The sequence below is a fragment of the Anoplophora glabripennis genome, unplaced genomic scaffold (genome assembly GCF_000390285.2).
Source record: "Anoplophora glabripennis isolate ALB-LARVAE unplaced genomic scaffold, Agla_2.0 scaffold137, whole genome shotgun sequence".
NCBI classification, from domain to species: Eukaryota; Metazoa; Arthropoda; class Insecta; order Coleoptera; family Cerambycidae; genus Anoplophora; species Anoplophora glabripennis.
Genome location: NW_019416282.1, coordinates 5,023 through 28,434, shown reverse-complemented (window position 1 = coordinate 28,434; position 23,412 = coordinate 5,023). Strand labels below are relative to the sequence as shown.

General features: G+C 32.3%; 1 protein-coding gene across 1 annotated transcript; it reads right to left on the bottom strand.

Moving 5' to 3' along the window:
* Nucleotides 1-1,348: 1,348 nt before the first annotated feature.
* LOC108904178 (ankyrin repeat domain-containing protein 11) lies at nt 1,349-20,476 on the bottom strand (the record flags this gene model as incomplete). Its single annotated transcript, XM_018706625.1, is given in 8 exon segments — nt 1,349-1,667; nt 5,730-5,925; nt 6,005-6,208; nt 6,284-6,514; nt 14,617-14,835; nt 19,520-19,762; nt 19,826-19,986; nt 20,093-20,476. Coding segments are annotated over 8 exon segments (1,782 nt in total). The 3' UTR covers nt 1,349-1,431.
* Nucleotides 20,477-23,412: the final 2,936 nt, after the last annotated feature.

The window sequence follows — 23,412 nt, the reverse complement described above, 5'->3', positions numbered from 1 at the left end:
CAGTCCTCATGATTAAGGTGTAGGGTGTAGGTATTTAAAAGTGTATGTATTTCTAGTAAAAAAACCTATACCTACCCAATTTCTTTTTTGGAAAACAAACTTCTATGAAAGGAATAGTTCAAGTTAGTAACGATAATGTGAATTAAAAACATTTTTTTACTTTAAAGTAATAAATAAGAAAATGGTTTTTTTGGAAAAAAATTGTCTTGGAATCACCACCAGGAGTTAGAAGCAGTGATGTAATTTCCAAAATATTCAGTGGTGTTGAATGTCTGGGATTCTTAAGTGCCCCACAGACTTCATTCAATTTGCGTGACTTGGGTCGCATGAATCTGCACGAACATACCAGACATGGCGTGTGGAGAAAAAAAGTACGGTTTCACCATCATGCAAAATCTGGTTCGGTCAAATACATTGCCTTTCTCAGTTTGTGCGATTCGGTCCGTACGGTCCTGTTCGCATGATCGCGCCAAAATCTGTGGGGTCCTTTAGTGAGAGAGAATCTAAATGTCAATTTTTCGTTATAATTTTTTTGTTTTTCATTGAATTTCATTAATTAATCATTAATTTTTGGGTATTCAAAACAAAAAAATAAAATTTCGACATTCCACTTCAAGAGTTAAAAATTCTACAGGGTGTCCCAATAAAATTTTTTATAAACTTGACGTTATTTTTTAAGGTTCACTCAAATACACGAAATTCTTCATTCTGTATATCTGAAATCAGCGGACCTTTAACCAAATAAATCATTAAGCCAAATTTCATTATTTTGCAATAAACATCATGAGACATTTAAAACGGGACAAAGTCGTGGGTCCCTTTAGTAAGAGGCTCTAAATATCAATTTTTCATTATAATATTTTGTTCTTTACATTGAATTTAATTAATTTTTGGGTACTCAAAACAAAATAAAAAAATAAAATTTCAACGTTCCACTTCAAAAGAGTTAAAAATTCTATAGAGTCCGAATATCTGAATTCAGTGGACCTTTAACCAAATAAATCATTAAGCCAAGTTTCATTATTTTGCATGAAACATCTTCAGACATTTAGAAAAATGTGAAAACTATCGAATTATGGACTTGTGAACCTTTTTGTGAACATTTTTGAATTAAAATCACTAAAAGAATCGCCTCTTAAAATTTATTGTACTTAACACCCTGTAGAGAATTGTAATAGTAATTTAAGAGGTACGTAAGTAACGGTGAAACGGAAATTTGTTCTTTTTGTAATACAAATATCCGAACACACAAATTCTTACCAATTTTTCTTCACCCCACAGCAGGTAATTAGAAAGACGATTTTTTGGTTTATATTCAGGAAGGATCTAGCAATAAAACACATTTTAAGACAGTAAATATAAATTTTACTTTTATAGTAAATTATTATTCACAATGAGTAACAAAAATACTTAATTTTTAACACGCTCCTTTTAAGCCGGTAAAAGGTCGAAATCGTCGGACACATGCACCATCGGTACATGAGTCTCATCTATTTTAGGCGTAGTCTTTCTATCACAGAGATTCAGTTCCTTCATTTTCCATTCCCAATTCATTTTTTGCACAGCATGTAACGATTCGGCCTCGTTGTGGTGCCGGAGTAGCATGTGCTCTTTAATTTTCTCCCACTTGTCGTCTACGTCTTGCAACCAACTCAGAAAGAGTCGCCCTAAAAAATGATGTGGGAATAACATCTGGAGAAATCAACTCAAAATATTGCAGATGATGTTAAAATGACCAGAAAATTTATGATAGCTATTAAAGGTTTTGCTACATACGTATACAGGGTGTAACTTTAAGTGGGGGGGTCAGTTTTTTAGGGGTAACAGTACAATCATGTTTCCCGGAACACGAATTTGAAATTATAGATAATTTTTTATCAAATAAATTGTTATAATTAGTTTTCTAAAATGCACTCCGATTATCACTTGTTCTGATCAATGGCACATGGCCTAGCTAAGCAGCATTTCCTTCTTACGAAGATGCCAAAAAATGGGTCGACTCGTGGATACTCTCAAAAGACATGTCATTTTTCTGACGTATATTAAAATGCTGCCATAAAGATAGACACTGCTTTCAGTGACATGTTTTTTACAATTTTTTTTATTTTAATAAAGCATTAATTCCCATGAAAAAACAGCGAGAATGTATTCAACATCTCATTAAATTAATAAAATTTGTCAGAGTTGCAAATATCTGTTTCACTCGTATTAGCATGATTACATTTACATACATTGGCACTTCATATTTCACAGCAATTTTTTTTGTGATAAATATCGTACGCACACACCAACTACATTGCAGGGTCCGGATTTAACTGGGACAAGGATATCATAGCGAATGTGCAGTGAAATTTTTTCATGTAACAAGATATCGGTAGACAAGGTAGTAAATTTTAATTTCTATACCCCTGATATTTCCCTATTTTACCCAACCATTACAAAATTTGCTGATTTTTTTTTCAGTTTTTACAGTTTTGTATACATGTAATAATCTTGTATAAATAGTTAGTTAATGACCTCTGGTTGTTACTATTCCTTTTTTGATTTGGATTAGGTCAAGAATTATAACGAAAAACATGGTTTGTCAACTTTTCATTATTTTTATTAGGTACATCTTCAGAATTACGTGTTAATAATAGTAAGTAAACTGAAAATATGCATTTTAACTTTGTCTCTAAAACATACTGCATACAGTACTGAAGATGTAGTAAAAACAATGACAAAGTGGAATAGTGGTTTTATTATATAGGGCAGGGGTCGGCAAGTAATTTTAGGTGGAGTCCGGATACTTTTGAAAATTTTTAACGAAGTCCACAAAAAAAACACATTCCTTACTAATTTTTTATTTTAAGTTGCACTCACAAATTTAATCTACCTACTAACCATTAAGAACTCAAATCAATGACACAATTGTAGTAAAAATGATAAGGGTGGCACTCAAACGTATTATTATCAATAGAAAACAATTTTTTTAAATAATTTGAGTAATTTATACTTTCAAAAAAATTTTGGGGGTCCATTATTTTACCTTCCGCGGTCCGGATCTGGACCGCGGTCCGCCAGTTGCCGACCCTTGATATAGGGTGTCCCAAAGTTCACACAAGATTTGAATTTTGCGCCATTTGAGCGATAAACTGTTACCAACGAAAAAAAAAGACAAGTGTGATTGTTCAGGGTTATTAAAAATGGAGCAATACATGAAAGAACAACGCATTTTCATTGTTGAGCAATACTTTAAAAATAATGAAGGTTTTGCAGTTACAGTTCGCAATTTTCGTACAAAATATGGTCGAAATAGTTCAACTGTAGAGATTAATTGAAAAATTGAGGCAGACTGGATCAATTTGTGATTTTAAAGTTCTGGCCATGCTTCAACACGTTATTCAACATAAAACATCGAAGTAATTCGTGAGAGTGTTGCTGAGAATCTGGCAACATCAATTCAACACTGTGGTCAAGAATTGAAGATTTGGAGAACTTCTCTACAACGAATTTTCAAGAAAGATTTGCATTTTCATGCTTACAAAGTTCAGCTGACTCAAGAACTGACGCCTACTGACCAAGCAGAACTAAGAGAATTTGTTGAATAATGGATTGTGAAGCAACAAGTAGACATTGATTTTTCGAACAAAACCATCTTCAGCAATGAAGCTCACTGTCATCTTGATGGCTTTGTTAATCGACAAAATTGTCGCATTTGGGATTCAGAAAATCCTCCACCGGTGATTGTTGAGAAATAAATGCATTCACAATATGTCACTGTTTGGCATGGACTTTGCACTAGAGATATCATCGGACCATTCTTTGAAAATGCGGCTGGTCAGGCAATAACAGCTAATGATGCTCAGTACTGCGATATGGTAATCCAGTTTTCTGTACCTAAATTACAAGATATGGATGTAGACGACGTGGTTTCAACAAGATGGTGCCACATACTATACAATCCCAGAAACAATTCAATTACTGAGTAATTTCCTGGTCGTGTAATTTCCCATTTTGATGATCAAAATTGGCTGCCCAGATTATACGATTTAACACCGTTGGACTTTTTTCTTTGGGAATTTTTGAAGTCTAAGGTTTATGCCAACAAGCTCACAACCACCCACACTTTGAAGAAGGGAAATGAGCGCTGTATCAATAAAATTCAACAAGATTGAAGGAAAATAGTCGTGGAAAATTTCAAGAAAAGAATGTGTAAGTGTCGGCAAAGCCATGGAGGCTATTTACCCGATATGCTATTCCATACATAACTTTATACCAGGGGCGCTCAAAGGATTAATCGACCAGTCAATCACGATAGCATCGGAAGTCGATCGCGGAGACTATCCACTTTCCCTAAATAAATTATCTTCAAATTGAATTATAAAGCAGCCTTTAGTCAGCCCTCGTACGGCGGAGTAATAATAATAAAGAATAATGCCTTTCGCTTCTTTCTATTCCTTGAATACATTGAAATGAAAGCAAATTGAAAGCAAAGGCCAGTCGTGAGTTAAATTATGATATTTACAAGAAAGACATAAGAAATATTCTGAAGAAATTTGAGACGTTTTTCCGATTTTAACAAATTGACGAATATTGTAACTTATCAAGAGCTTCAAGCAAGACTTGTCTTTCGTGGAAAATGAGGTATTGCAAATGATTTCAGAAATACATCTCAAAGCAAGAGCAAGTGATCCAAAATTTTGGTCTTTTATATCTGAATCTATAAATATACAGGTTTAGTCGACGAAATAAAGCACTAAAAACGGCCTTACCTCCAAAATTTGTGCAGTAAGATGGATCTTGATGCAGTTTTTTGTATTCGATTCGTTAGGAGCATCCAGAAAGTTTCTGACCCTATAAGGTTCGTAGCGGCCGCGAAAACCGGGAATACTGGGAAAAGTCAGGGAATTCGTTATTCTTCATAAAAAACAGGGAATAGTCAGGAAATTTAAAAAATATTCATGAAAGTCAGGGAATTTGATGTTTGCAACTGGAAATTTTGCGAAAGCCGGCCCTGGGTTCTTGAAAGAGAAAACTATTTGTGGTTTTGAAACCTTTATAAGAGGTTCTTTGGGTATAAAAAAGATTATGGAGTCCAGTTGAGAAAAAGTTTAATGCATAAATACCAATTTTTTTTTATAAATCAGGGAAAACCTGGAAAAGTCAGGGAATTTGTTATTATTTTTGAACTATAAACCCTGCCCTATGTGATCAATGAGAAATGAAAATTGCATCGGTGCGTAAGAAAAATGCATCATTAAAATTGCATCTCGAAGAGTTACAAAATGAAAAATTTATAATTTGGACAATATTGACGGAAATGACTTCAATTTTGCTACTCGCTGGTTTTTGGGGTCGCTAAACACGAATATCACGACGGCAACAGTCTCCGAGGTACCTAGTGCCCAGGGTGGCCCGTTACCACGTCGTCTCCTGGAGTTTTGTGGAAATTCGTTATAAACTTAGTTGAAACTCGTTACCTTGGGGTTTTTGGGGTCGCTCAACACGAATATCACAACATTTGTCATCGTGTTTGCGATTGTCAGTCAGCTATTACGTGCCATCTTATGAAATGTACGCTGACGACATGCAATGCGTCATCTTAATGAATCAATAAAAAATTTACAATTTTTAATTAAAAATCTGTGTTTTCTATCAAAATTATTTCTAACGTCAATTTTGGGACACCCTTTACTTCCTGACCTCTCAAATAAAAAAAAAATAATAAAAATATTAAGTTCACTTACCATTATATCGTGACCGAGCATTCCTGTCCTTCTCCTCCTGTTCGGGAGTGATCAAATTGTACACTTCCTCATCCCTTAAAATAGTGCAGACGGAAAATGGCAACGACTGATTGGCTAAAGCCCTGGCCGCCTTGCCGTGTACCCTCAAAATTTCTTGCTCCACAGACAGCACCAGTTTCTCCTTTTCTATCACGTGCTGGAATTAAAACGATATTGTTATCAATTAACTCTCATCAAAGTACTGTAACAATTTATTCGACCGCACAAATTCCCACCTGAGTTCGCAGTCTGTACCTCTCCTTCTCCTGTTCAGTGAACAAGTCCTTCATTTGAGACGGTAAGGTCTGGGGGTAAGTAATATTGGGTGTAGTAGGTGCTGTTCCGGCAAGTACATATGTGCAACGGTTCATCAAGTAGTCTTTGAAACCTTGCGGTGGTTTCGGCTGTACCGGAAATAGACCCCTGCGGCGTTTATTTATCTGCAAAGAATCGACATAACATAGAAATGGTGTGGGCGAGTGGACGGTACGCTATTATTCTGTACAATTAATTACCTGATTTCGAATATTCAAGAATAGTTGATAACAGTTAGTGATTGGTTGTTCGTGAGGGTGAACTTGAGCCTCCGGAGGCACCTCTGGAGGTTCGGGTTGTGGGGCGGACTGTTCTTTGTTCTGCTTCATTTTCCTTTTACGAGGGTGAAGCTCTACCGGGGCCGGAGTGCTAACGGTGGCCGTGGATGAGGACGAAGACGTTGTAGTCTCCGTATCATTATTTTGTTGGGCCTAAAAGATTTTTTTTCTTTACTTTCATGTCATAAACATTGGTTTTAAAATAAAGGGTGTTGAAAAAAAAAGTAAAAATAAACTTAGTAAGTACTATAGGAAAAAAGTTCCTCTAAACATAGGTCTGAAAATGCTTAATTTCTGAGACACAGGGTGTCAAAGTTGTTAAAAAATACATATGTACATCTGAAGATGTTTGATGCAGATTAATAAAACTCGGGCTGGTTGACTTAAGTCAATAAATTGAATTAATTGAATTTGCATACAATTGTTTCACCCAATGGCAGAGGTACGGGTGATACCAGCCCTAAGAATTTTTAAGCTCTGAAAATTCAGTCTATTTGATTTCCTGTTGTATTTGAAAAAATAAATCTCTTATTTTTTTATTTTAATAATGAGTCATTTTTGTCATTTTATTTCAACTTAAATAAACTTTCCACAATGTTGAATTGTTGAATATACAGTAAATAATTTTATTTTACAAAAAAATCAGTGGAGTAGAAATATTCAACTGTGTAGCAGTTTATTTGGGTTAAACAAGCAAGTAATTACTCGAAAATGACTAGGATTTCAAATATCTGTAAACAATATTTTTCATTTGAAATGCAATAATTAAGAATCAAATGGGCAAACTGAATATTCCAAAGACTAAGTGGTGTCGATATTATGAGGTGTTTTTCAGTATCTACATCCATGGTTGTTTACTTGTACGCAAATTTAGTGATATTTTATCTTTAAGTTTCATTAATCTATGTCAATCATCTTCAGTGACATTTGCTTTGAATCTTTGACACCCTGTGTTTATGACTACTTTGACTCAATTTAATGTGATGGAGTTTTTTTACATTTTTTAAACATTCTGCGTTTTAATTGTTTAATTATTGTATTAATTTGATTTTGGATGTAACAAGAAACTGCAACTTAACGTTAATTACATGGTGAGTAAAATTTACTGTTGAACCCAAGGATATGTGATAGTAATTATTAAATAGACAGACGTTTTCATATGAACATTTTTCCAAAAATTCACCCTCTTCGAGATACAGAGCGATAAAGTTTAGAAAATATAAGTTTAATATTTATATAACATACTCAGTTACAGCAAATTTTTGGTTGTAACAAACAAATTTATATAGGGTGTCACACTTAAATATGATACAAGCCTGTAACTTCTTTATTTTTTGGCTAATTTCAAAAATTTTTATTTGGGAATGTAGGGTAAAATAACTGTAACTGTGACACTGCTGTTATTATTAATGCAATTCACAAGCAACTAGGACGCGTGTCCTTGACAACAAAACAGCTGGTTGGTATTAGCAATTTTGTCTAAAAAACAGATTACATATTCTCATTCAGCATCCCTTAAAACATCTTACCACTAAGTTTCATCAAAATCGATACATCTTCAGCTGAGCACTCCATTATGTTGCGAAATGTAATACAAGCCTGTAACTTCTTTATTTTTTGGCTCATTTAAATTTTTTTTTATGAAATGTAGTGTATTAAATAAACTATCTGACTGTGATTCTGCTGTTTTTTATTAATGCAATATACGGCCAACTAGTGCTCGTCTGAAGATGTATCAAATTTGATGAAACTTGGTGATAAGACATTTTAAGGGATGCTGAATGAGAATACCTACGTAATCTGTTTTTTAGAAAAAAAATCGCTAATACCAATTAGCTGTTTTGACGTCAAAAAAACACGTCCTAGTTGGCCGTGAATTGCATTAATAAAAACAACAGCATTACAGTTAGTTTTTTTAATCTTACAATCTAAAAAAAATTTTGAAATTGGCCAAAAAACTGAAGCTACAGGCTTGTATCATATTCAAGCGCGACACCCTGTATATCCGCCTAAAATCTATGGTGAAAATCCTTGTTTCTTCATATACCACAAGTCTTCCAATATAATGAATTAATTACTGATCACGTTTGAAAAAATATTCAGCTATAACAAACTTTACCAACGTATACCACACACACTAGAATAAAAACTCATATTTATGTGTTTTAATTCGAATATAAACGTTAAATATATCAGAATATAAATGTCCTAAACGATAAGCTGATTTAACAAACTTTTCTAAGGGCATCATAATGTGTCCCTAAACACAAATTACAATAACAGATTATTTGATATAATTACTAAATTATTCTTCTGATTTTTGATACATGTGTAGTTCTATTATTTTTTATACTCGTTATAAATTTGACATATTCCACTATTGTACTTTAAACGAAAATTGTTAAAAAATTGTAATATCATAAAATTGTCAAAGAAATATAATATCATAATATTTTTTTTTAAATCAGGTTTACAATTAGATTTTTAATTGATACACAATCTATCCAGGTTGTGATGGGTTCCAAATTATATTTGACTTTTATTTTCAGTTTAGAAAACATACAAAATATATACTTTTAATTCTTATCACCTTGTATCGCAGATGAAACATTTTTAAAGAAATGTTCATATGAAAAACTGTATTTATTATAGAAGTAATATTACAGATTCCCGGATTCAAATTAATTCTGACACAGTCTATATAGTGGTTTAAAAACTTGTATTTGCCTACAAACAAACAGTACATGCAAATTTTTAATCAAAATAAGACCTATCTCTAAGCCATCCATACATATATCACAATTCACCAACATTAAAACATTAAAATTACTGTCCCGTACCTGAGACTATCTCTAAGCCATCCATACATATATCACAATTCACCAACATTAAAACATTAAAATTACTGTCCCGTACTACAGAAATGCTAATTTGAATCACAGAAGCTCAGTATGTCATGAAAATCATACTATGGGAATAGTAATTTTGTACCTCTTCCACCTCTATCGAGTAACACAGAGAATGCTTGGATCTGTCCCTTAAGAGTTTAATCTTCTTCAAAGGACTCACTTTGGGACACATTAAAATCATGACACTGACTACACTTACAAAATTAAAAGAGACAGCTTGAAACACAAATACATACTGAAATATTCCAAAATGATAGTGTGGTTAAATTAGAAGACCATGCACGAGTTTTTTTTTATGAATGAAAAACATATGTAGATAGGTATGACCCATGATGGGAAAAAATTATCTGTTAAATTGTGATAAGTGGAAAATATTACAGTCGTATAATTAATAAAAATTATACCTTAGTATGCCGACTTATTTTTAGCTTATTTTTTAAAAATAAATAAATAAATAAAATGAAGTTAATGTTTTGGAGTCACTGCCTTTGTAAAATTTTAGTAATATGTTATAATTGCTAATAACAATATAAATAAATTTTGCAACTTGTTTTTTAAAATGAAATTATAATTTTGTGGAGTCACTGTTTGCATTTGTAAAATTTTAATAATAGAGACTTGTTAATACTTAACAGGCAAAATGTAGCCAGTAAATGGAAAAAAATTGTTAGATTTTGAACAGTATCGATAATGGCAATAGTATCTGCATCAGTAAAAACTCTAAAAAATTTTAAAATGCCGTTTGTCTTTAAGGGTCCTCTGGAAAATTTACAAATATAATAACAATGCAGCAAAAGTCACTTCATACGAAAACAGATCGCTATCTAGATTGCATTAAATTTCTGTTAACTTTTTTTAGTTTCAACTAAGTATTTATTTAGATCAGTTTTCATAAAAAATATTATTAATCGTTAGGTTTTAGTACCTCAATAACCTTTTCTTAAACAGCAGTTGAATTTTTTCAAATAGCAACAGCAACAAAACTTTCAGTTTAAAAAATGAGGAAAAATCTAAATCATTAGTTTTTCCTCTCATTTCCAAATCTTATAAAAAAATAAATATAAATCTATCTCATTAATTTCTTCCAGTCATTTATAAAATTGGTATGTATAAAATTTGATTCTGAATAAGTTTTCTTCGTTAAATTTTGCAACATTTTATAAAGGAGAGTATTGCTACATCATTTTTTTTTTTTTAATTTCCTGTTAAGACCCTAAAGACGGATATCAATGGAGAGATAATTGCTTGAATCGACAGTTATTAAATCTAATAATAAAACATTTTTAAATGCTGGTCACTACATAGGAAGTGTCTGAATTTATAAGTACACAGTAATTAAAAAAAAACAAATGAAGGTCAAATATTTTTGATTAAAGAAATCGTATGAATGTGTATATTGGAAAGACGGAATCACACATACTGTGATTTTGTTTATTCAATCAATCTGATCTTTGATTCGGAAAGTGAATCGATTCATGTTAAAAAAAGTTAAAAGAAAATTATTAAAAGAAAACTTCTTAATAAAGTTAAAAATACTAAAAAAACAGTTGCCAGGAATCAGTTGTCTCCATTTCCTGAAGTTCCAAAGATGTAACTTATAACTTCCTCAAAATTGTAACAGTACGATATACCAATTTTTACAGTACTGTATCTTCCAATTAGATAAATCTTATCAACATTGAGGGTTCTCCACGAGGGTAATTCCGGGGCCACTCTTATTTGTTATTTTTATCAACGATCTAACTAAATGTCATATCTATTATCTGTTACTCTTAAATCTTCTATTGATTGCGCTAGATTACAAGATAATCTTGACAAATTGAATAGTTAGTGTTCAAAAATTTATCTACTTTTGATTGTAAGCAAATGTAAAATTATGTCCTACAGTCGGCACGAAAATACTCTAAATTTTCATTATAAAATTGGGGAATCTTTTAAAGAAGAACTGCACAATTTACTGACCTTGATATATTTGATGCTAAATCATCGTTTGATGAATACATCTTTTTAATAATATTCTAATAATTATATGCAACATTTGTTGCAAACTAAAATATGCATCGAATTGTATGGAGTCCCATTTATACTATTTACAAAATTCAATTAATGCAGAAAGTGCAAAGGCGATACACTAAAGATTATACGTTTATTTGATTAGTTTTGGAGTGTTTTCTTCTCATGGCACATCTCAAGAATCACTGTTTCCTTGTTTTAATTTTAATAGTCAGCAGGTCAATTATATTTAAAATGACTGACATTAATTTTAAAGATTTTATATAATGTTCCTACTTTAAATAAGTACTTAAACAAAAATATACAGGGTGTCCCACTAAGGTCGGCGAGGCCATATTGGGGAAAGTATAGGTCCTAGAGCAGGGGTCGGCAAGTAATTTTGGGTGGGGTCCGGATACTTTTGAAAATTTTTAACGAGGTCCAAAAAAAATTCATATTATTTTTTTTTATTTTAATTTGGACTCAAATTTAATCTGCTTACTAACCATTAAGAACTCACACACTCACACAATTGTAAAATACTAGAAAAATGAGAAGATTGGCACTTAAACGTAAAAAACATTTTTTAAATAATTTATTTGAGTAATTTATACTTTCAAAAAAATTCCAGTATTTTACCTTCCGCGGTCCGGATTTGGACCGCGGTCCGCCATTTGCCGACCCTTGCCCTAGAGCTTCAGGAAAAGAATTTTATTAAATAAATCGACCAAGAGAAATGGCTGGAAATAGTTTTGAAGTTCGTAGCTCGGCCGTTAGGGGGTGGAATCAACATACCAAACCATAGAGTTGAATTTTTCTCAGAAATGCTTCCTATTCAGGTATATTAAGTAGTACAAATATGGATAGCCGGCTTCATTGCACATAACTTTTGTTATTGACATTTTGTTCTCTCTCGACAGAAAGGGTGATCAGAAAAATGCATTCTTTTTTTATTGACTCATCAAAAGCCCATAGTGTTAAACCTCGTTGGAAAGGTCTTTCCATGCTTTAACTCATGGTGAATGTGTAATGTCATTTACCTCAATATGGAGATCTATAGATGGCGTTATTTCAGAAGAATGCGGTTTTATTAATTTTTCTCAATAATTTTAAATGCAATGCTATAATTTTCTTTACATAAATGATTTCAACACAAAAAATTGATGAATATAGTATAAGTTTGAAAGGACCCCACACAAAATGGCTTTCGGTCAAAATGGCTGAAATTGAAATATGATATAGCTCTCACCTTCCTGAGCAAAAGTTGTCATGGGCCCAAAGCGATCCTATGTGTAGGTTTAAAGATATAGAGCTCTGAAGCTAACGATTTCATAGCACAGTGCTGAAGTGCAGGATAGGTGTATGTATATCTCCCTTTCTCCGTATATACAGGGTGAGTCAGTTTTTTGTAGACAAACTTTAACAGGAGATAGAACACGTTTTTAAAAAGAAAAGTTCCTATAAACATATGTCGTAGAAGGCTACGTTTCCGAGATACAGGGTGTTCAATATAAATTTATAATAAATAAATTACTTAATTTAGTACCACAACAAACACTAAATATCAAAATAACTCGGAAACGCACAGGAATTTCGAGACAGAAAAATGGACATTATTTTTGTTAAACCATATGTAGATAATGAAAATAACAGTTTTTTAAAAAATAGTCATTGGCGTAGAAGTTCTGTTTAAGAAAGCGGTTGAGCACCCCCTCCACTCCGACACTGTGCAAGTTTTTGAACATTTTAATCGCTTGTTTTATGCCCCTTAATTAATAGGCATTATCTCCCAAACATGAAAAAAATCTAAGCAAGTTATAATGAATATTCGAGAAAAAAAAATTATATTCGACAACCCGTATCTCGGAAACGAAGCCTTCTACGACATATGTTTATAGGAACTTTTCTTTTTAAAAACATGTGTTCTATCTCCTGTTAAAATTTGCCTACAAAAAACTGACACACCCTGTATATACGGAGAAAAGCAGATATACATACACCTATCCTGCACTTATATTCAGCAACGTGCTATGAAATCGTTAGCTTCAAAGCTCTATATCTTTAAACCTACACATAGAATCGCTTTAAGCCCACAACAACTTTTGCTCAGGAAGGTGAGAGCTATATCATATTTCAATTTCAGCCATTTTGACCGAAAGCCATTTTCCATAAGTTTTGTACAGGGTCCTTTCTAACAAAAGTGTTGTTTATTTATTGGTGCTATTTATCCAAGTTTAGGTTGTTTCACGTTTTCTTAAAAAAGTGAAATAGCAGGATAAAACTTTTATAGGTTAGTTTGAGGAGCATAAAAATAGCTACATTTTGACACCAAAACAGGTTCAATATCTTTTTTTGTTAAGTTATTGGCAAATTAGTGAGCAAAAAATAAATAATGATAATGAATTGAGGATCACGACTCTAATAAAAAGGCATTTAATTACCAAAACAAAATGTGTTTATAAAAGAACTCTATATATTGGTATGTAGATTATGCCCCCTAGCGGCTGAGCTACGAACTTGAAAACTATTTCCAGCGATTTCTCTTGGTCCATTTATTCATCAAAATTTTTTTCCCGAAGCTCTAGGGCAAGGGTCGGTAACTGGCAGACCGCGGTCCAGGTCCGGACCGCGGAAGGTAAAATACTGAACCGCCAAAAATTTTTTGAATGTATAAATACTCAAATAAATTATTTAAAAAATGTTTTTTTACGTTTGAGTGCCAACCTTATAATTTTTTCTAGTATTTTACAATTGTGTGAGTGTTTTGAGTTCTTAATGGTTAGTAAGTAGATTAAATTTGAGTTCAAATGAAAATTTGTAAGAAATATGAATTTTTTTTTGGACCTCGTTAAAAATTTTTAAAAGCATCCGGACCCCACCTAAAATTACTTGCCGACCCCTGCTCTAGGGCCTGTACTTTCTCTAATATCGTCGACCTTAGTGGGACACCCTGTATTACCATGAAAATATTAAGCCTCATGATTTTTTAGGTACTTACCAACTTTTAAATAATTGTATTAGTAATTTTTTTTTATCTGAAATCTATCATGACGTTTCATAGATATTTAAATTTTTGATGTTTAAATAAAATGCATTTTTATTGTGCAAATAACACGATTTTTAAAAAAATTAAGAAAAAATTTAGGTAAATAAAAACAGAGACAAAAATATTTAAGTTAATCACAAGGATAGAACACACACAGAAAATACACATAAGCAAATGAGAAATAATTATCAAACAACAAAAATACGAATGTTAGTGAGAAGCAAAGCCAATGAAAGCGAACAGCACTGAAAACCGATAATGATGAACGTAATGAACACAAAAAAAAGCTAACGAAATCGTGGAGTTACCTGAGAATCTGAAGACTTTGAGGTGGCGTTAGTCTGAGCAGCGCTAGAAGTAGGTGGATCAGCTTGGTTCTGGGGTTGGGCTGCCGGCGATGACGAAGGAGAGGGAGAATGGGACCTCTGCAATTGAGGTGAGGAATTATTACTTCCACGGTCTGTGGCCTGAGTAGTTCCCGACCGGTGGGAACTACGTAAGACTCTTTGATGGCTTGATCCACCCCTCTAAAATAGATTCATCCAAGTGTGAAATACATCAAACTATAACTGTCTACGATATGCCCTCACACTCTACTGACACGACAAGATCGGGTACAGAGCAAGAGGTCTGTGACCTCCGATTATTTTAATGGTTTTGATTAAAGCAGGTAACAAAATTGCATGGGTATCGTAATTTACACGGAGGAACTCATATAAGAAAATATTTTTTTGTAAAAAAATATATATAGGTAAGTACTGCTAATTGTTCTACAGGATGTCCCAAGAGAAAGTGTACAAGCTTTAAGGAAATATTTCTCTGGTAAAAAAATGTGCAAAAAAGTTTCTGTAAATGTTGCTCTGGAAACCCACTATTTTCAAGAAATTGGTATTAGAAAAAATTAATAACTCAAAGATTTTTTTATAAGGTAATGACTACATTTAATACTCATGAAACCCTGCCATAATTCTGCATTTTAGTTGAGAGTGTCATAGGTAAGGGGACAACATTAACTACAGTTTTAAAAGGAATTTAAATTAAGTTAACACACAGGAAAACTAAATCTGAATAAGACTGAACAAAAATAATAACAAATAATCAAAAAATAGTAAATATCGTCTGACACTGTTATTGGTAGGATAGGAATAAATTAACAATAAAAATAACTGAAAATTTTGAAAGTTGGCGCTAGTTTTCGAAGTGTCTGCCATCAAATAGCAAATATAACTAATTTTTTTTAAAGGAACTACACCTTTCCTTATTTAAAAATCATTATTTTTAATTTCATTTGTGTCTGTTAAACATGACACAAAAATTGTGTATTATTATTCATTTATTTCTGCTATAATGTTAGATTAATTATGTTCACATATCTATCTGTTTAATTTATTACTTTTATACAGGGTGTTCGGTAAACAATGGATAACCTTTTATCCGTGGATGGGGGACCCTATGGTCATTCAGAAAATCGACTTTTGTCTTAGAACAAAGTCCCTTCGTATTTCAATTTTGGTTTTTCTTTTCGAAATTTCCGCCATAGGTTACTTTATTGGTCACTACGGCCACAAGAGAACGTATTATCTTTCAGCTATTTTGAGTAATATTCTTGAATTGTGCTATTATCAGATGCTTATCAGAATTTTTAACTAGCAATCTTGTTCTTATTTAAAAAAATCTTAAACTTAAATCTTACATTAGTCAACGAAGATATAAACGAAAGCTCCGAAGGGCATTCATAAAATGGTGTAGAACTTGCATCAGCAAAGGCTGCAGACAATTTGAATATTTACTGTGATTTTTAAATAAAATTAAATAACAACTGAAAGATAATAACTTCTCTTGTGGCCATAGTGACCAACAAAGTAACCTATGGCGGAAATTTCGAAAAAAAAAAACGAAATAACTGAAAAACTAAGGGACTTTGTACTAAGACAAAAGTCGATTTTCTGAATGACCTTAGGGTCCCCCATCCACGGTTAAAAGGTTATCCATTATTTACCGGACACCCGATATATCACTCTTTCCAATTTAGTTTTTCTAAAGAAATTAATTTTTTTTTCGTAAATGTAAATTCAATCAAGCATAAATATTTCAGAAATACTCATAGGCTTGAGTTACACTTCTCCAAGAGGGCGGAACCCCCCATATTTCGGCAATGGCAATTGAACTCCATAGTTACTAGTATCGTTTTGCGAGTATTAAACGTAGTCATTAAAATTTTGTGAAGATGTAATTACACATTCTTAAAATACAAAAAAGACCTTTTTTTTAATGTGAAGGCCCATATCTCCAAAACATGTTTCCAGACCAAGTTTATACATTTTTTTGCTTTTCTTTAAGTTGAGCAATATGTACTCCTTTAAAGTTTGTGCTTTCTTGTGGGGCACGCTTAAGTTGTGTCGAAGATAAGGACGTCTATTATGGAGACATGGAAATCAGTGAAAAAACATGATAACTCAAAATTAGAAAAAAGTTGTGCTATTAGGAAACCACTGAAATCATGGTACACAGATTGATTTTTTTTTTAATTTAATTTAAAAATCTCGTCAAATTTAATTATACAGGGTGTTTCATAATAATGTGCAAATATTTTAAAGAGGTGTTTAGAAAGTAATTTTAGGTGGGGTACTTCCTATATATATTTTTTTATTTCACCCCCCCCCCCCTGAGAAAATATTCAAATCTCAAAATTGCCGAAAAAATTAGCTTTCTCAGGGGGGGCTCAAATCGAAAAAATGTATTGGAAGTACCCCACTAAAATTACTTTTTAAACAACTTAAAAAAATTGCACATCATTATGAATCACCCTGTATATGTTCTTTCACACCAAATACTTGATATGCTACAGAAATAACTCTAATACAAGCAATGCAAACATTTTCTTCTTTTTCAATACAAAAATTAAATAGAAAATCAAAAAATTTGTTTTTTCCCAATTAAGAATTCCTTATCTAGGATATGGTGTATGATTTCTATACAGTAAATTTTTATGGTGTAGAAGCTTTAAAGCCAACATTTTCCACATATTTATAAAATCTGGCATTTAATTAAATTTGTCTCAATTTATCTTAAGTGTAAATAAAATCTAATGGATAATTAGTGTTTATTTAATTTGGGAAAATATTGCATTTATTAATACTCATACAAAAAAAGACACAGAATAGATGAAAATGCACTCAGATAAAATAAACACATTTCACAAAAGATATTTGACAAAAGCAATATACAGGGTGTCCCGAAATTCATGCTACAAAATTTGGTCATAAATTCTTAAGACAAATTTAGGGGACCCGTATTTTTTTCTTTTTTGGCTCCCTCTTTCAGAGTTACAGCCCCCTGAAATCTACCCCTAAGAAATCTTTTTTATATCTCAAAACCATGTTGTACGAGAATCACTAAATTTGGTACACAGGTGTCTTATGACATGTGGAATCTCACAGTGTTACGCTTTTTGGCGAGAAAACCTCTTAAGACACCTTTCATGGGTCCCCTTGTCTTTGGAACCAGAAAAATTTGGTTGCAAACTTGATTTTTTAAAAAATTATTAGTTAGAAAGCCAATGAATTTAGAAACTTTGTTGTCTCGATATTTGTTTCGTAAAACGCAATGTTTTTGAGGAAAATGGCGAATCACGATATGCATTCTATCACATTTTGACATTTTTCTCGAAAACATTGCGTTTTACGAAAAAAGTATAAAGAGACAAAAAGTTTCTAAATTTAATGGCTTTCTAGTGGACAGATAATTTTTAAGAAATTTAAATATGCGACCAAATTTTTTTGGCTCCAGACAAGGGGGTCCACGAAAAATTGTCTTAAGGGGGTTCCCCGCCAAAAAACGTAGCACCATCAGATTCCACATGTCATAAAACCCCTGTGTACCAAATTTAGTGATTTTCATACAACAGGGTTCCGAGATATAAAAAAAAGATTATCCTTAGGGGCGGGACTTCAGGGGGCTGTAACTCCGAAAGAGGGGGCCACTTGGCAAAAATAAAAAATACGGGTCCCCTAAATTTGTCTTAAGAATGTGTGACCAAATTTTGTTGTATGAATTTCGGGACACCCTGTATAGGTTATAAATAAGTGAAAAAATTAAAGTGATTCCTCGTTGAAAATTAAGGGGGACTAGCTGATAGAACTCATCAAAATAAGAAAAATGTTCTTGTAAACATGTATTTCGAAGTTTATTTTTGTAGATTACAGGGTTTAAAATCATAATTCCTGAAACTTAAGAGTGTATTTAAAATGTTTACAAATAAACAATTGAAAACTTTCAGATATTTCACTTTTTACCCTTTGTACGACAAAAAAGAGAGCCAAGTAAATTTTTTCTTGATATGGTATTTTTTCACTTGTCACAAGATCAAAATTTGATTTTTTTACATAAAAATCATCTGCGCTTTTGATAAATTTTTTTAATTTTACTATTCCTTTCCAGTACAACCAAATTTTAAAGTTCTGCATTTAGTTAAAGAAGCTAAGAAGATTTCATGTCCAGAAATTTTGCCTCTAGTTTATTTGCCCAGAAATAATTACAGTTCACAGTAGTTCTCATTTTAACTTATAAAGAATAAGTAATCTGTGTAAATTTTATTTGGTGTCTTTAGGTGTTTTAAATTTATTTGAAAAAAAAAAAAAAAAATGTGAAGGATTTTTAACTTGAACACCCTGTATCTTGAAAACTAAACACAAACATGTCTTCAGTTATTAAACTAAAAATACTCCAGTATACTTAAGTTGCTCTTTTTTGGTATTCTGAAATGAAAACTAATAATAGAAGTTACATATTCACAAATTGGAAAATTTTTCAAATATTCCTGGAGAACATGGCCATACCGATTTTTTTTTTTTTTTTGTAAAAATTTTGTATCACAGAAGAGATAAAATTTGTCCTAAACAAATCATGATATCTAAGACAGATTTCTAAACCATATTGGCAACAGAAAAAAGTTTGCGCAAGAAATTTCTTGCAGAGATGGTTACTTCTACCTTTTATAATCAAAAAGGAAGATTAAGATTATCCAATAAAAATGCATTTTCGCTAGAGAACAAGTGTAATTTTGTAACTTTTTTCCAATGTAAAAAAAAGTTTTTTTTAAATTTTCCTCTCCCTGCTGGAAGTTCATAAATCCACATAAATGATCCTTTGTAATTTTCAACGCAGAATCACCTCTATTTTTTCACACTTTTTTATACTCTTCATATTTACCTCCTCGAGTGGTCCAGAATTGGTGGAATCCTTCTTGTCCTCCCCTTTGGCTGTCGACGAAGTTTCTGGGCTAGTTGAACCAGCAGCAGTCTCCTTTTCATTGGGTTCAGCACTATTCGAACTAGCAACAACATAAGGCAAGGCCTGATGCGTTCTCTGGGAGCTATTTTTGCCATTCCTTCCAACACCTAATTCCTGTTCGCTGCTGGTGGTTTGCGGAATGACGATTTTTAATGGAGGAACCTGAAAAAAAAAAATGAAAAAGTTGTACCCAAGTCTAGACAGAAATTGTTCCTGGTTGGTTACCTTTAAATCAGTTTTTCCATCGTCCGTCTCTGCATCTGGTGCAGGTGGCTTAGGGCTGGAACAGGGACTCTTTTTGTCCCCACTAGCCTTGTTGGAACTCAAGGTTCCAGATTTATTTTGGCTTCCACCAGATTGTTTCCCACCCTGCCCTTTAGTTTGGCCTGAAAAAAAAATCTATATGCACAAGTGTAACACAATGAAATATCAAATAATTAAGGAATGCGTTCATTGTTTGTTGAACAGATATTTTATTTTAAAATAACAAACCTGCATTCCTTTGTGCGGTGGACTTCCCCTCCTTGGCAGTTTCATCCTTCCTCTTCTTCCTGCGAGATTCCTCGTCATTCCCAGGATTCTCTTCTAGAGGATCCGTCAATTCGGATATGTTTCTTTTCGCGGCGGCGTCCTCAGCCGGAGGCGCCGTGATGCTGAGAGGATCCGTGGCGTCGGCGTCCAGGTGCAGGGCGTCGGCGCCCTTCTGGTCAGGCGAGGAGTCGGTGTCCTTTACAGATTTGAACTCGTACACGTCCTCGGCGACGGCTGTATTTTTCGCGTCCATGGTCTCGTCCGCTGGGCCCTTTTGCTTGCTCGAATCCGTGGTTTTTTTGTCATCCCTTGAGCGCGGCTGCAATCTGGTCGACACTGTGGTCTCTGGAATATGCGATAGTCCGTTAACTAACACATCTTATTATTTTAACAATATTTTTTATTATGTTTGTCAAATACAATATGAACTAGTATGCTAGTACTAAAAAAAACGATACAGAATAATTCGATTAGTTCAATTTGTGGGTTAAACGCTACCAATTGTCAGCTACTTGCTAAAATTTACATGATGTTACCAGTTCAACCTATTAATGTTTGATATCTATGATTCCTTACATTCGGCTTATTTTTTTTTAGTACTTCAAAGGAAGAGAAAATAGATTAATACCAAAATATTGCCAATATAATATCGATACTCCAGGCACATCTAACTCATTTTATTCGTTCACTTAATAAGTATTAATATATTTTTCTGCCTTTTTTTTCTCTTAATAGGTAAAAATATTTCTCATATTAGCAGATACGAAAGTAACTATTTTTGACTCTTAAGCAGAAAATGCCGTTTTCGTCTAAATACACGAACATGAATATGTCAAATCATGATTTTCGCGAAAAATTGGGGGGTCGGAAAAAAACGTCTTTTCCAGGAAAAATTGGAAATATAAATAATATATCTACATGTATTATATTATCTGCGATATAAATACTGTATTATAAAAAAATAACCCTTAGAAATTACTTTAATAAAAAAATACCATTTCCCTCTTTTACAACAAGCTGATAAAAGATTCTGAGTATGTTCAGAATGACTAAGTAAGAGCGTGTCGATTTGCAATCAGAAGCATCTAGCAAAGAATCTGAGGTGAATTGCAAAATAATTTTATTTTTATGGGCTCAATTTTTTACTTTGCTGTTATGGTGAAATTTGTTTAAAAAACATTTGAAATGTTTTATTTTTGTTGTTTTTAGATTTGAATACACCCCGAATACATAAATGTTATTAAACTGTTACTTAAATGTAAAATAACATTTCATGTACTGATTGTGGGTCTACAAAATATATCTGGAAAATAATTTTTTTTTCTGTTTGGAAATATTTTCCTTTTAGTTACACAGAACTGTTTTTTTTTCTTTTTCTTGTTTAATCATGAAAAATTAAAATTAATTTTTTTTTTCAAGATTTGAAATTTGAAGACATCCTGATCACGAATACATAAATGTTATTAAAAACGATAAAAATTTCGAGACTCATTGAAGTTTGTTCTTGCAAAGTATATTTGGAAAAATACTTATTTATCAAGTTTTTATTTCGAGTTTATTCAATTTTTTCATTTTTTCGTTTTTTATTTCAGAAAAGATTCAGTTTTTTTTTAAATTGTTAAATCTCGAAATAAAACGCTAAACTAACTATTTTAGTATATGACTCTTCTCATCGATCCACTTAATTCAAATGAAACATTTTGTACATACTTAAAAATATTGAAAACATAAAAAGAAAAAAAAAATAACAAATTGTTGCATTTGTTGTTCATTTTGAATTAAATTGAACATAGAATTATATGTACAAAAATTAACACTTTTAACTCGAGATGAAACTTTTTTCATTCTGAATTTGTTTACTCATTAAAAACTAATTTTTAATTAAAAAATACAATAAAACTCTGATTTGGTAAAGATAGATTTATCGATTCTTTTTGTAATAATGTTCAATAAAAAGATATTTTCCAATAAACAATAATTGACGATCGCTTTCAAAGTTGTTCAGATTCGTTTTAAAGAAAACTAGTTAATGACTATGAGGCGCAGTGTTGCCAGATGGAAATTTCTGTCAACAGTAGGAATGTAGCCAAAAAAACAGGAGATTTTTTTTTTCAACAGGAGATTTGAATAAATATATTTTTTAATAGAGGAACACAAGTACATGCACAAAATATAGCAAAATATATAAATGTATGAGTTCGTTTAATAGTTTTCAATTACATCGGTACGTCACGTGATTTGACAACTGTCAGTTAAAACAGGAGATCTGGTAACACTGATAAGGCGCCAAATTCAGGTTCGGAAAGTCGCCCTTCCACAAATAAGATCCACTTCTTATTTGTGGAAGGGCGAAATGGGCGGTGACTATTAGACGCCTTCATTATAGCCATTTTTCTCTATCGCACGGATTTCTATGTCTTACTTTATCACTCTCACGTAACGGCAGATGGACCATCGGTACTTTCCGAACGTATAGTAAGTAGACGTTTCATTATTAAATTCCTGGTCACACATTGTGCTAAATAGGAAAATAATGCGCCTTGTCTTAAATATTCATGTAAAGAAGTAGTACTAGCACTAGCACTTTAGTTGAATGACTGTTATTCTCGGCCAAGTGAAATTAATGTTCAAAAATTGAAATTGAAATTAAATTAATAAATTAATATATACAGGGTGTTGCAATATTCCAACTACAAAATTGCACAAGTGATATAGGCTCCAATTAAAAAGAAGAAAAAAAATCATTTGAATGTAGACCTACGAACGGTTCACTTTTGAGATAAAGGGTTGGTAAGCTTTTCTATTTATAACTTTTACATATTTCTTATTAAATGCACTGGTAGCAATGACCCTATTCTCTAATCGGTTACGTCGTCATTCATGAAACTAGTGCTGGCAAAAACCGGAAAAAAATGGAACCGGTTAACCGGGTTCCGTAAAAACCGATTTCAGATAAAACCGGTTAGTCGAATAGTTGCTAAAACCGGATATTCAAAAACCGGTTATTCGAATAATTCGTTACTCGAATAATGGCCAAAACCGGATATCTGAAAATCGTGCTTTGTAAAACTGACGAAATATACGATGTTATTCACATATTCACATATTTTAAATTTTAAAATGTTAAAACAGTTAAAACAGTTGCACTTGTTACTGTGATACTTCAATTTATTATTTACATAAATGGATTTGGTCGTTTTGTGTATGTGGGTGTGGGTGACTGGTTTTTTTTATCAGTCTGTGTCTGCGTCCCAGGATAAAATATAAAAATAAATTGTATT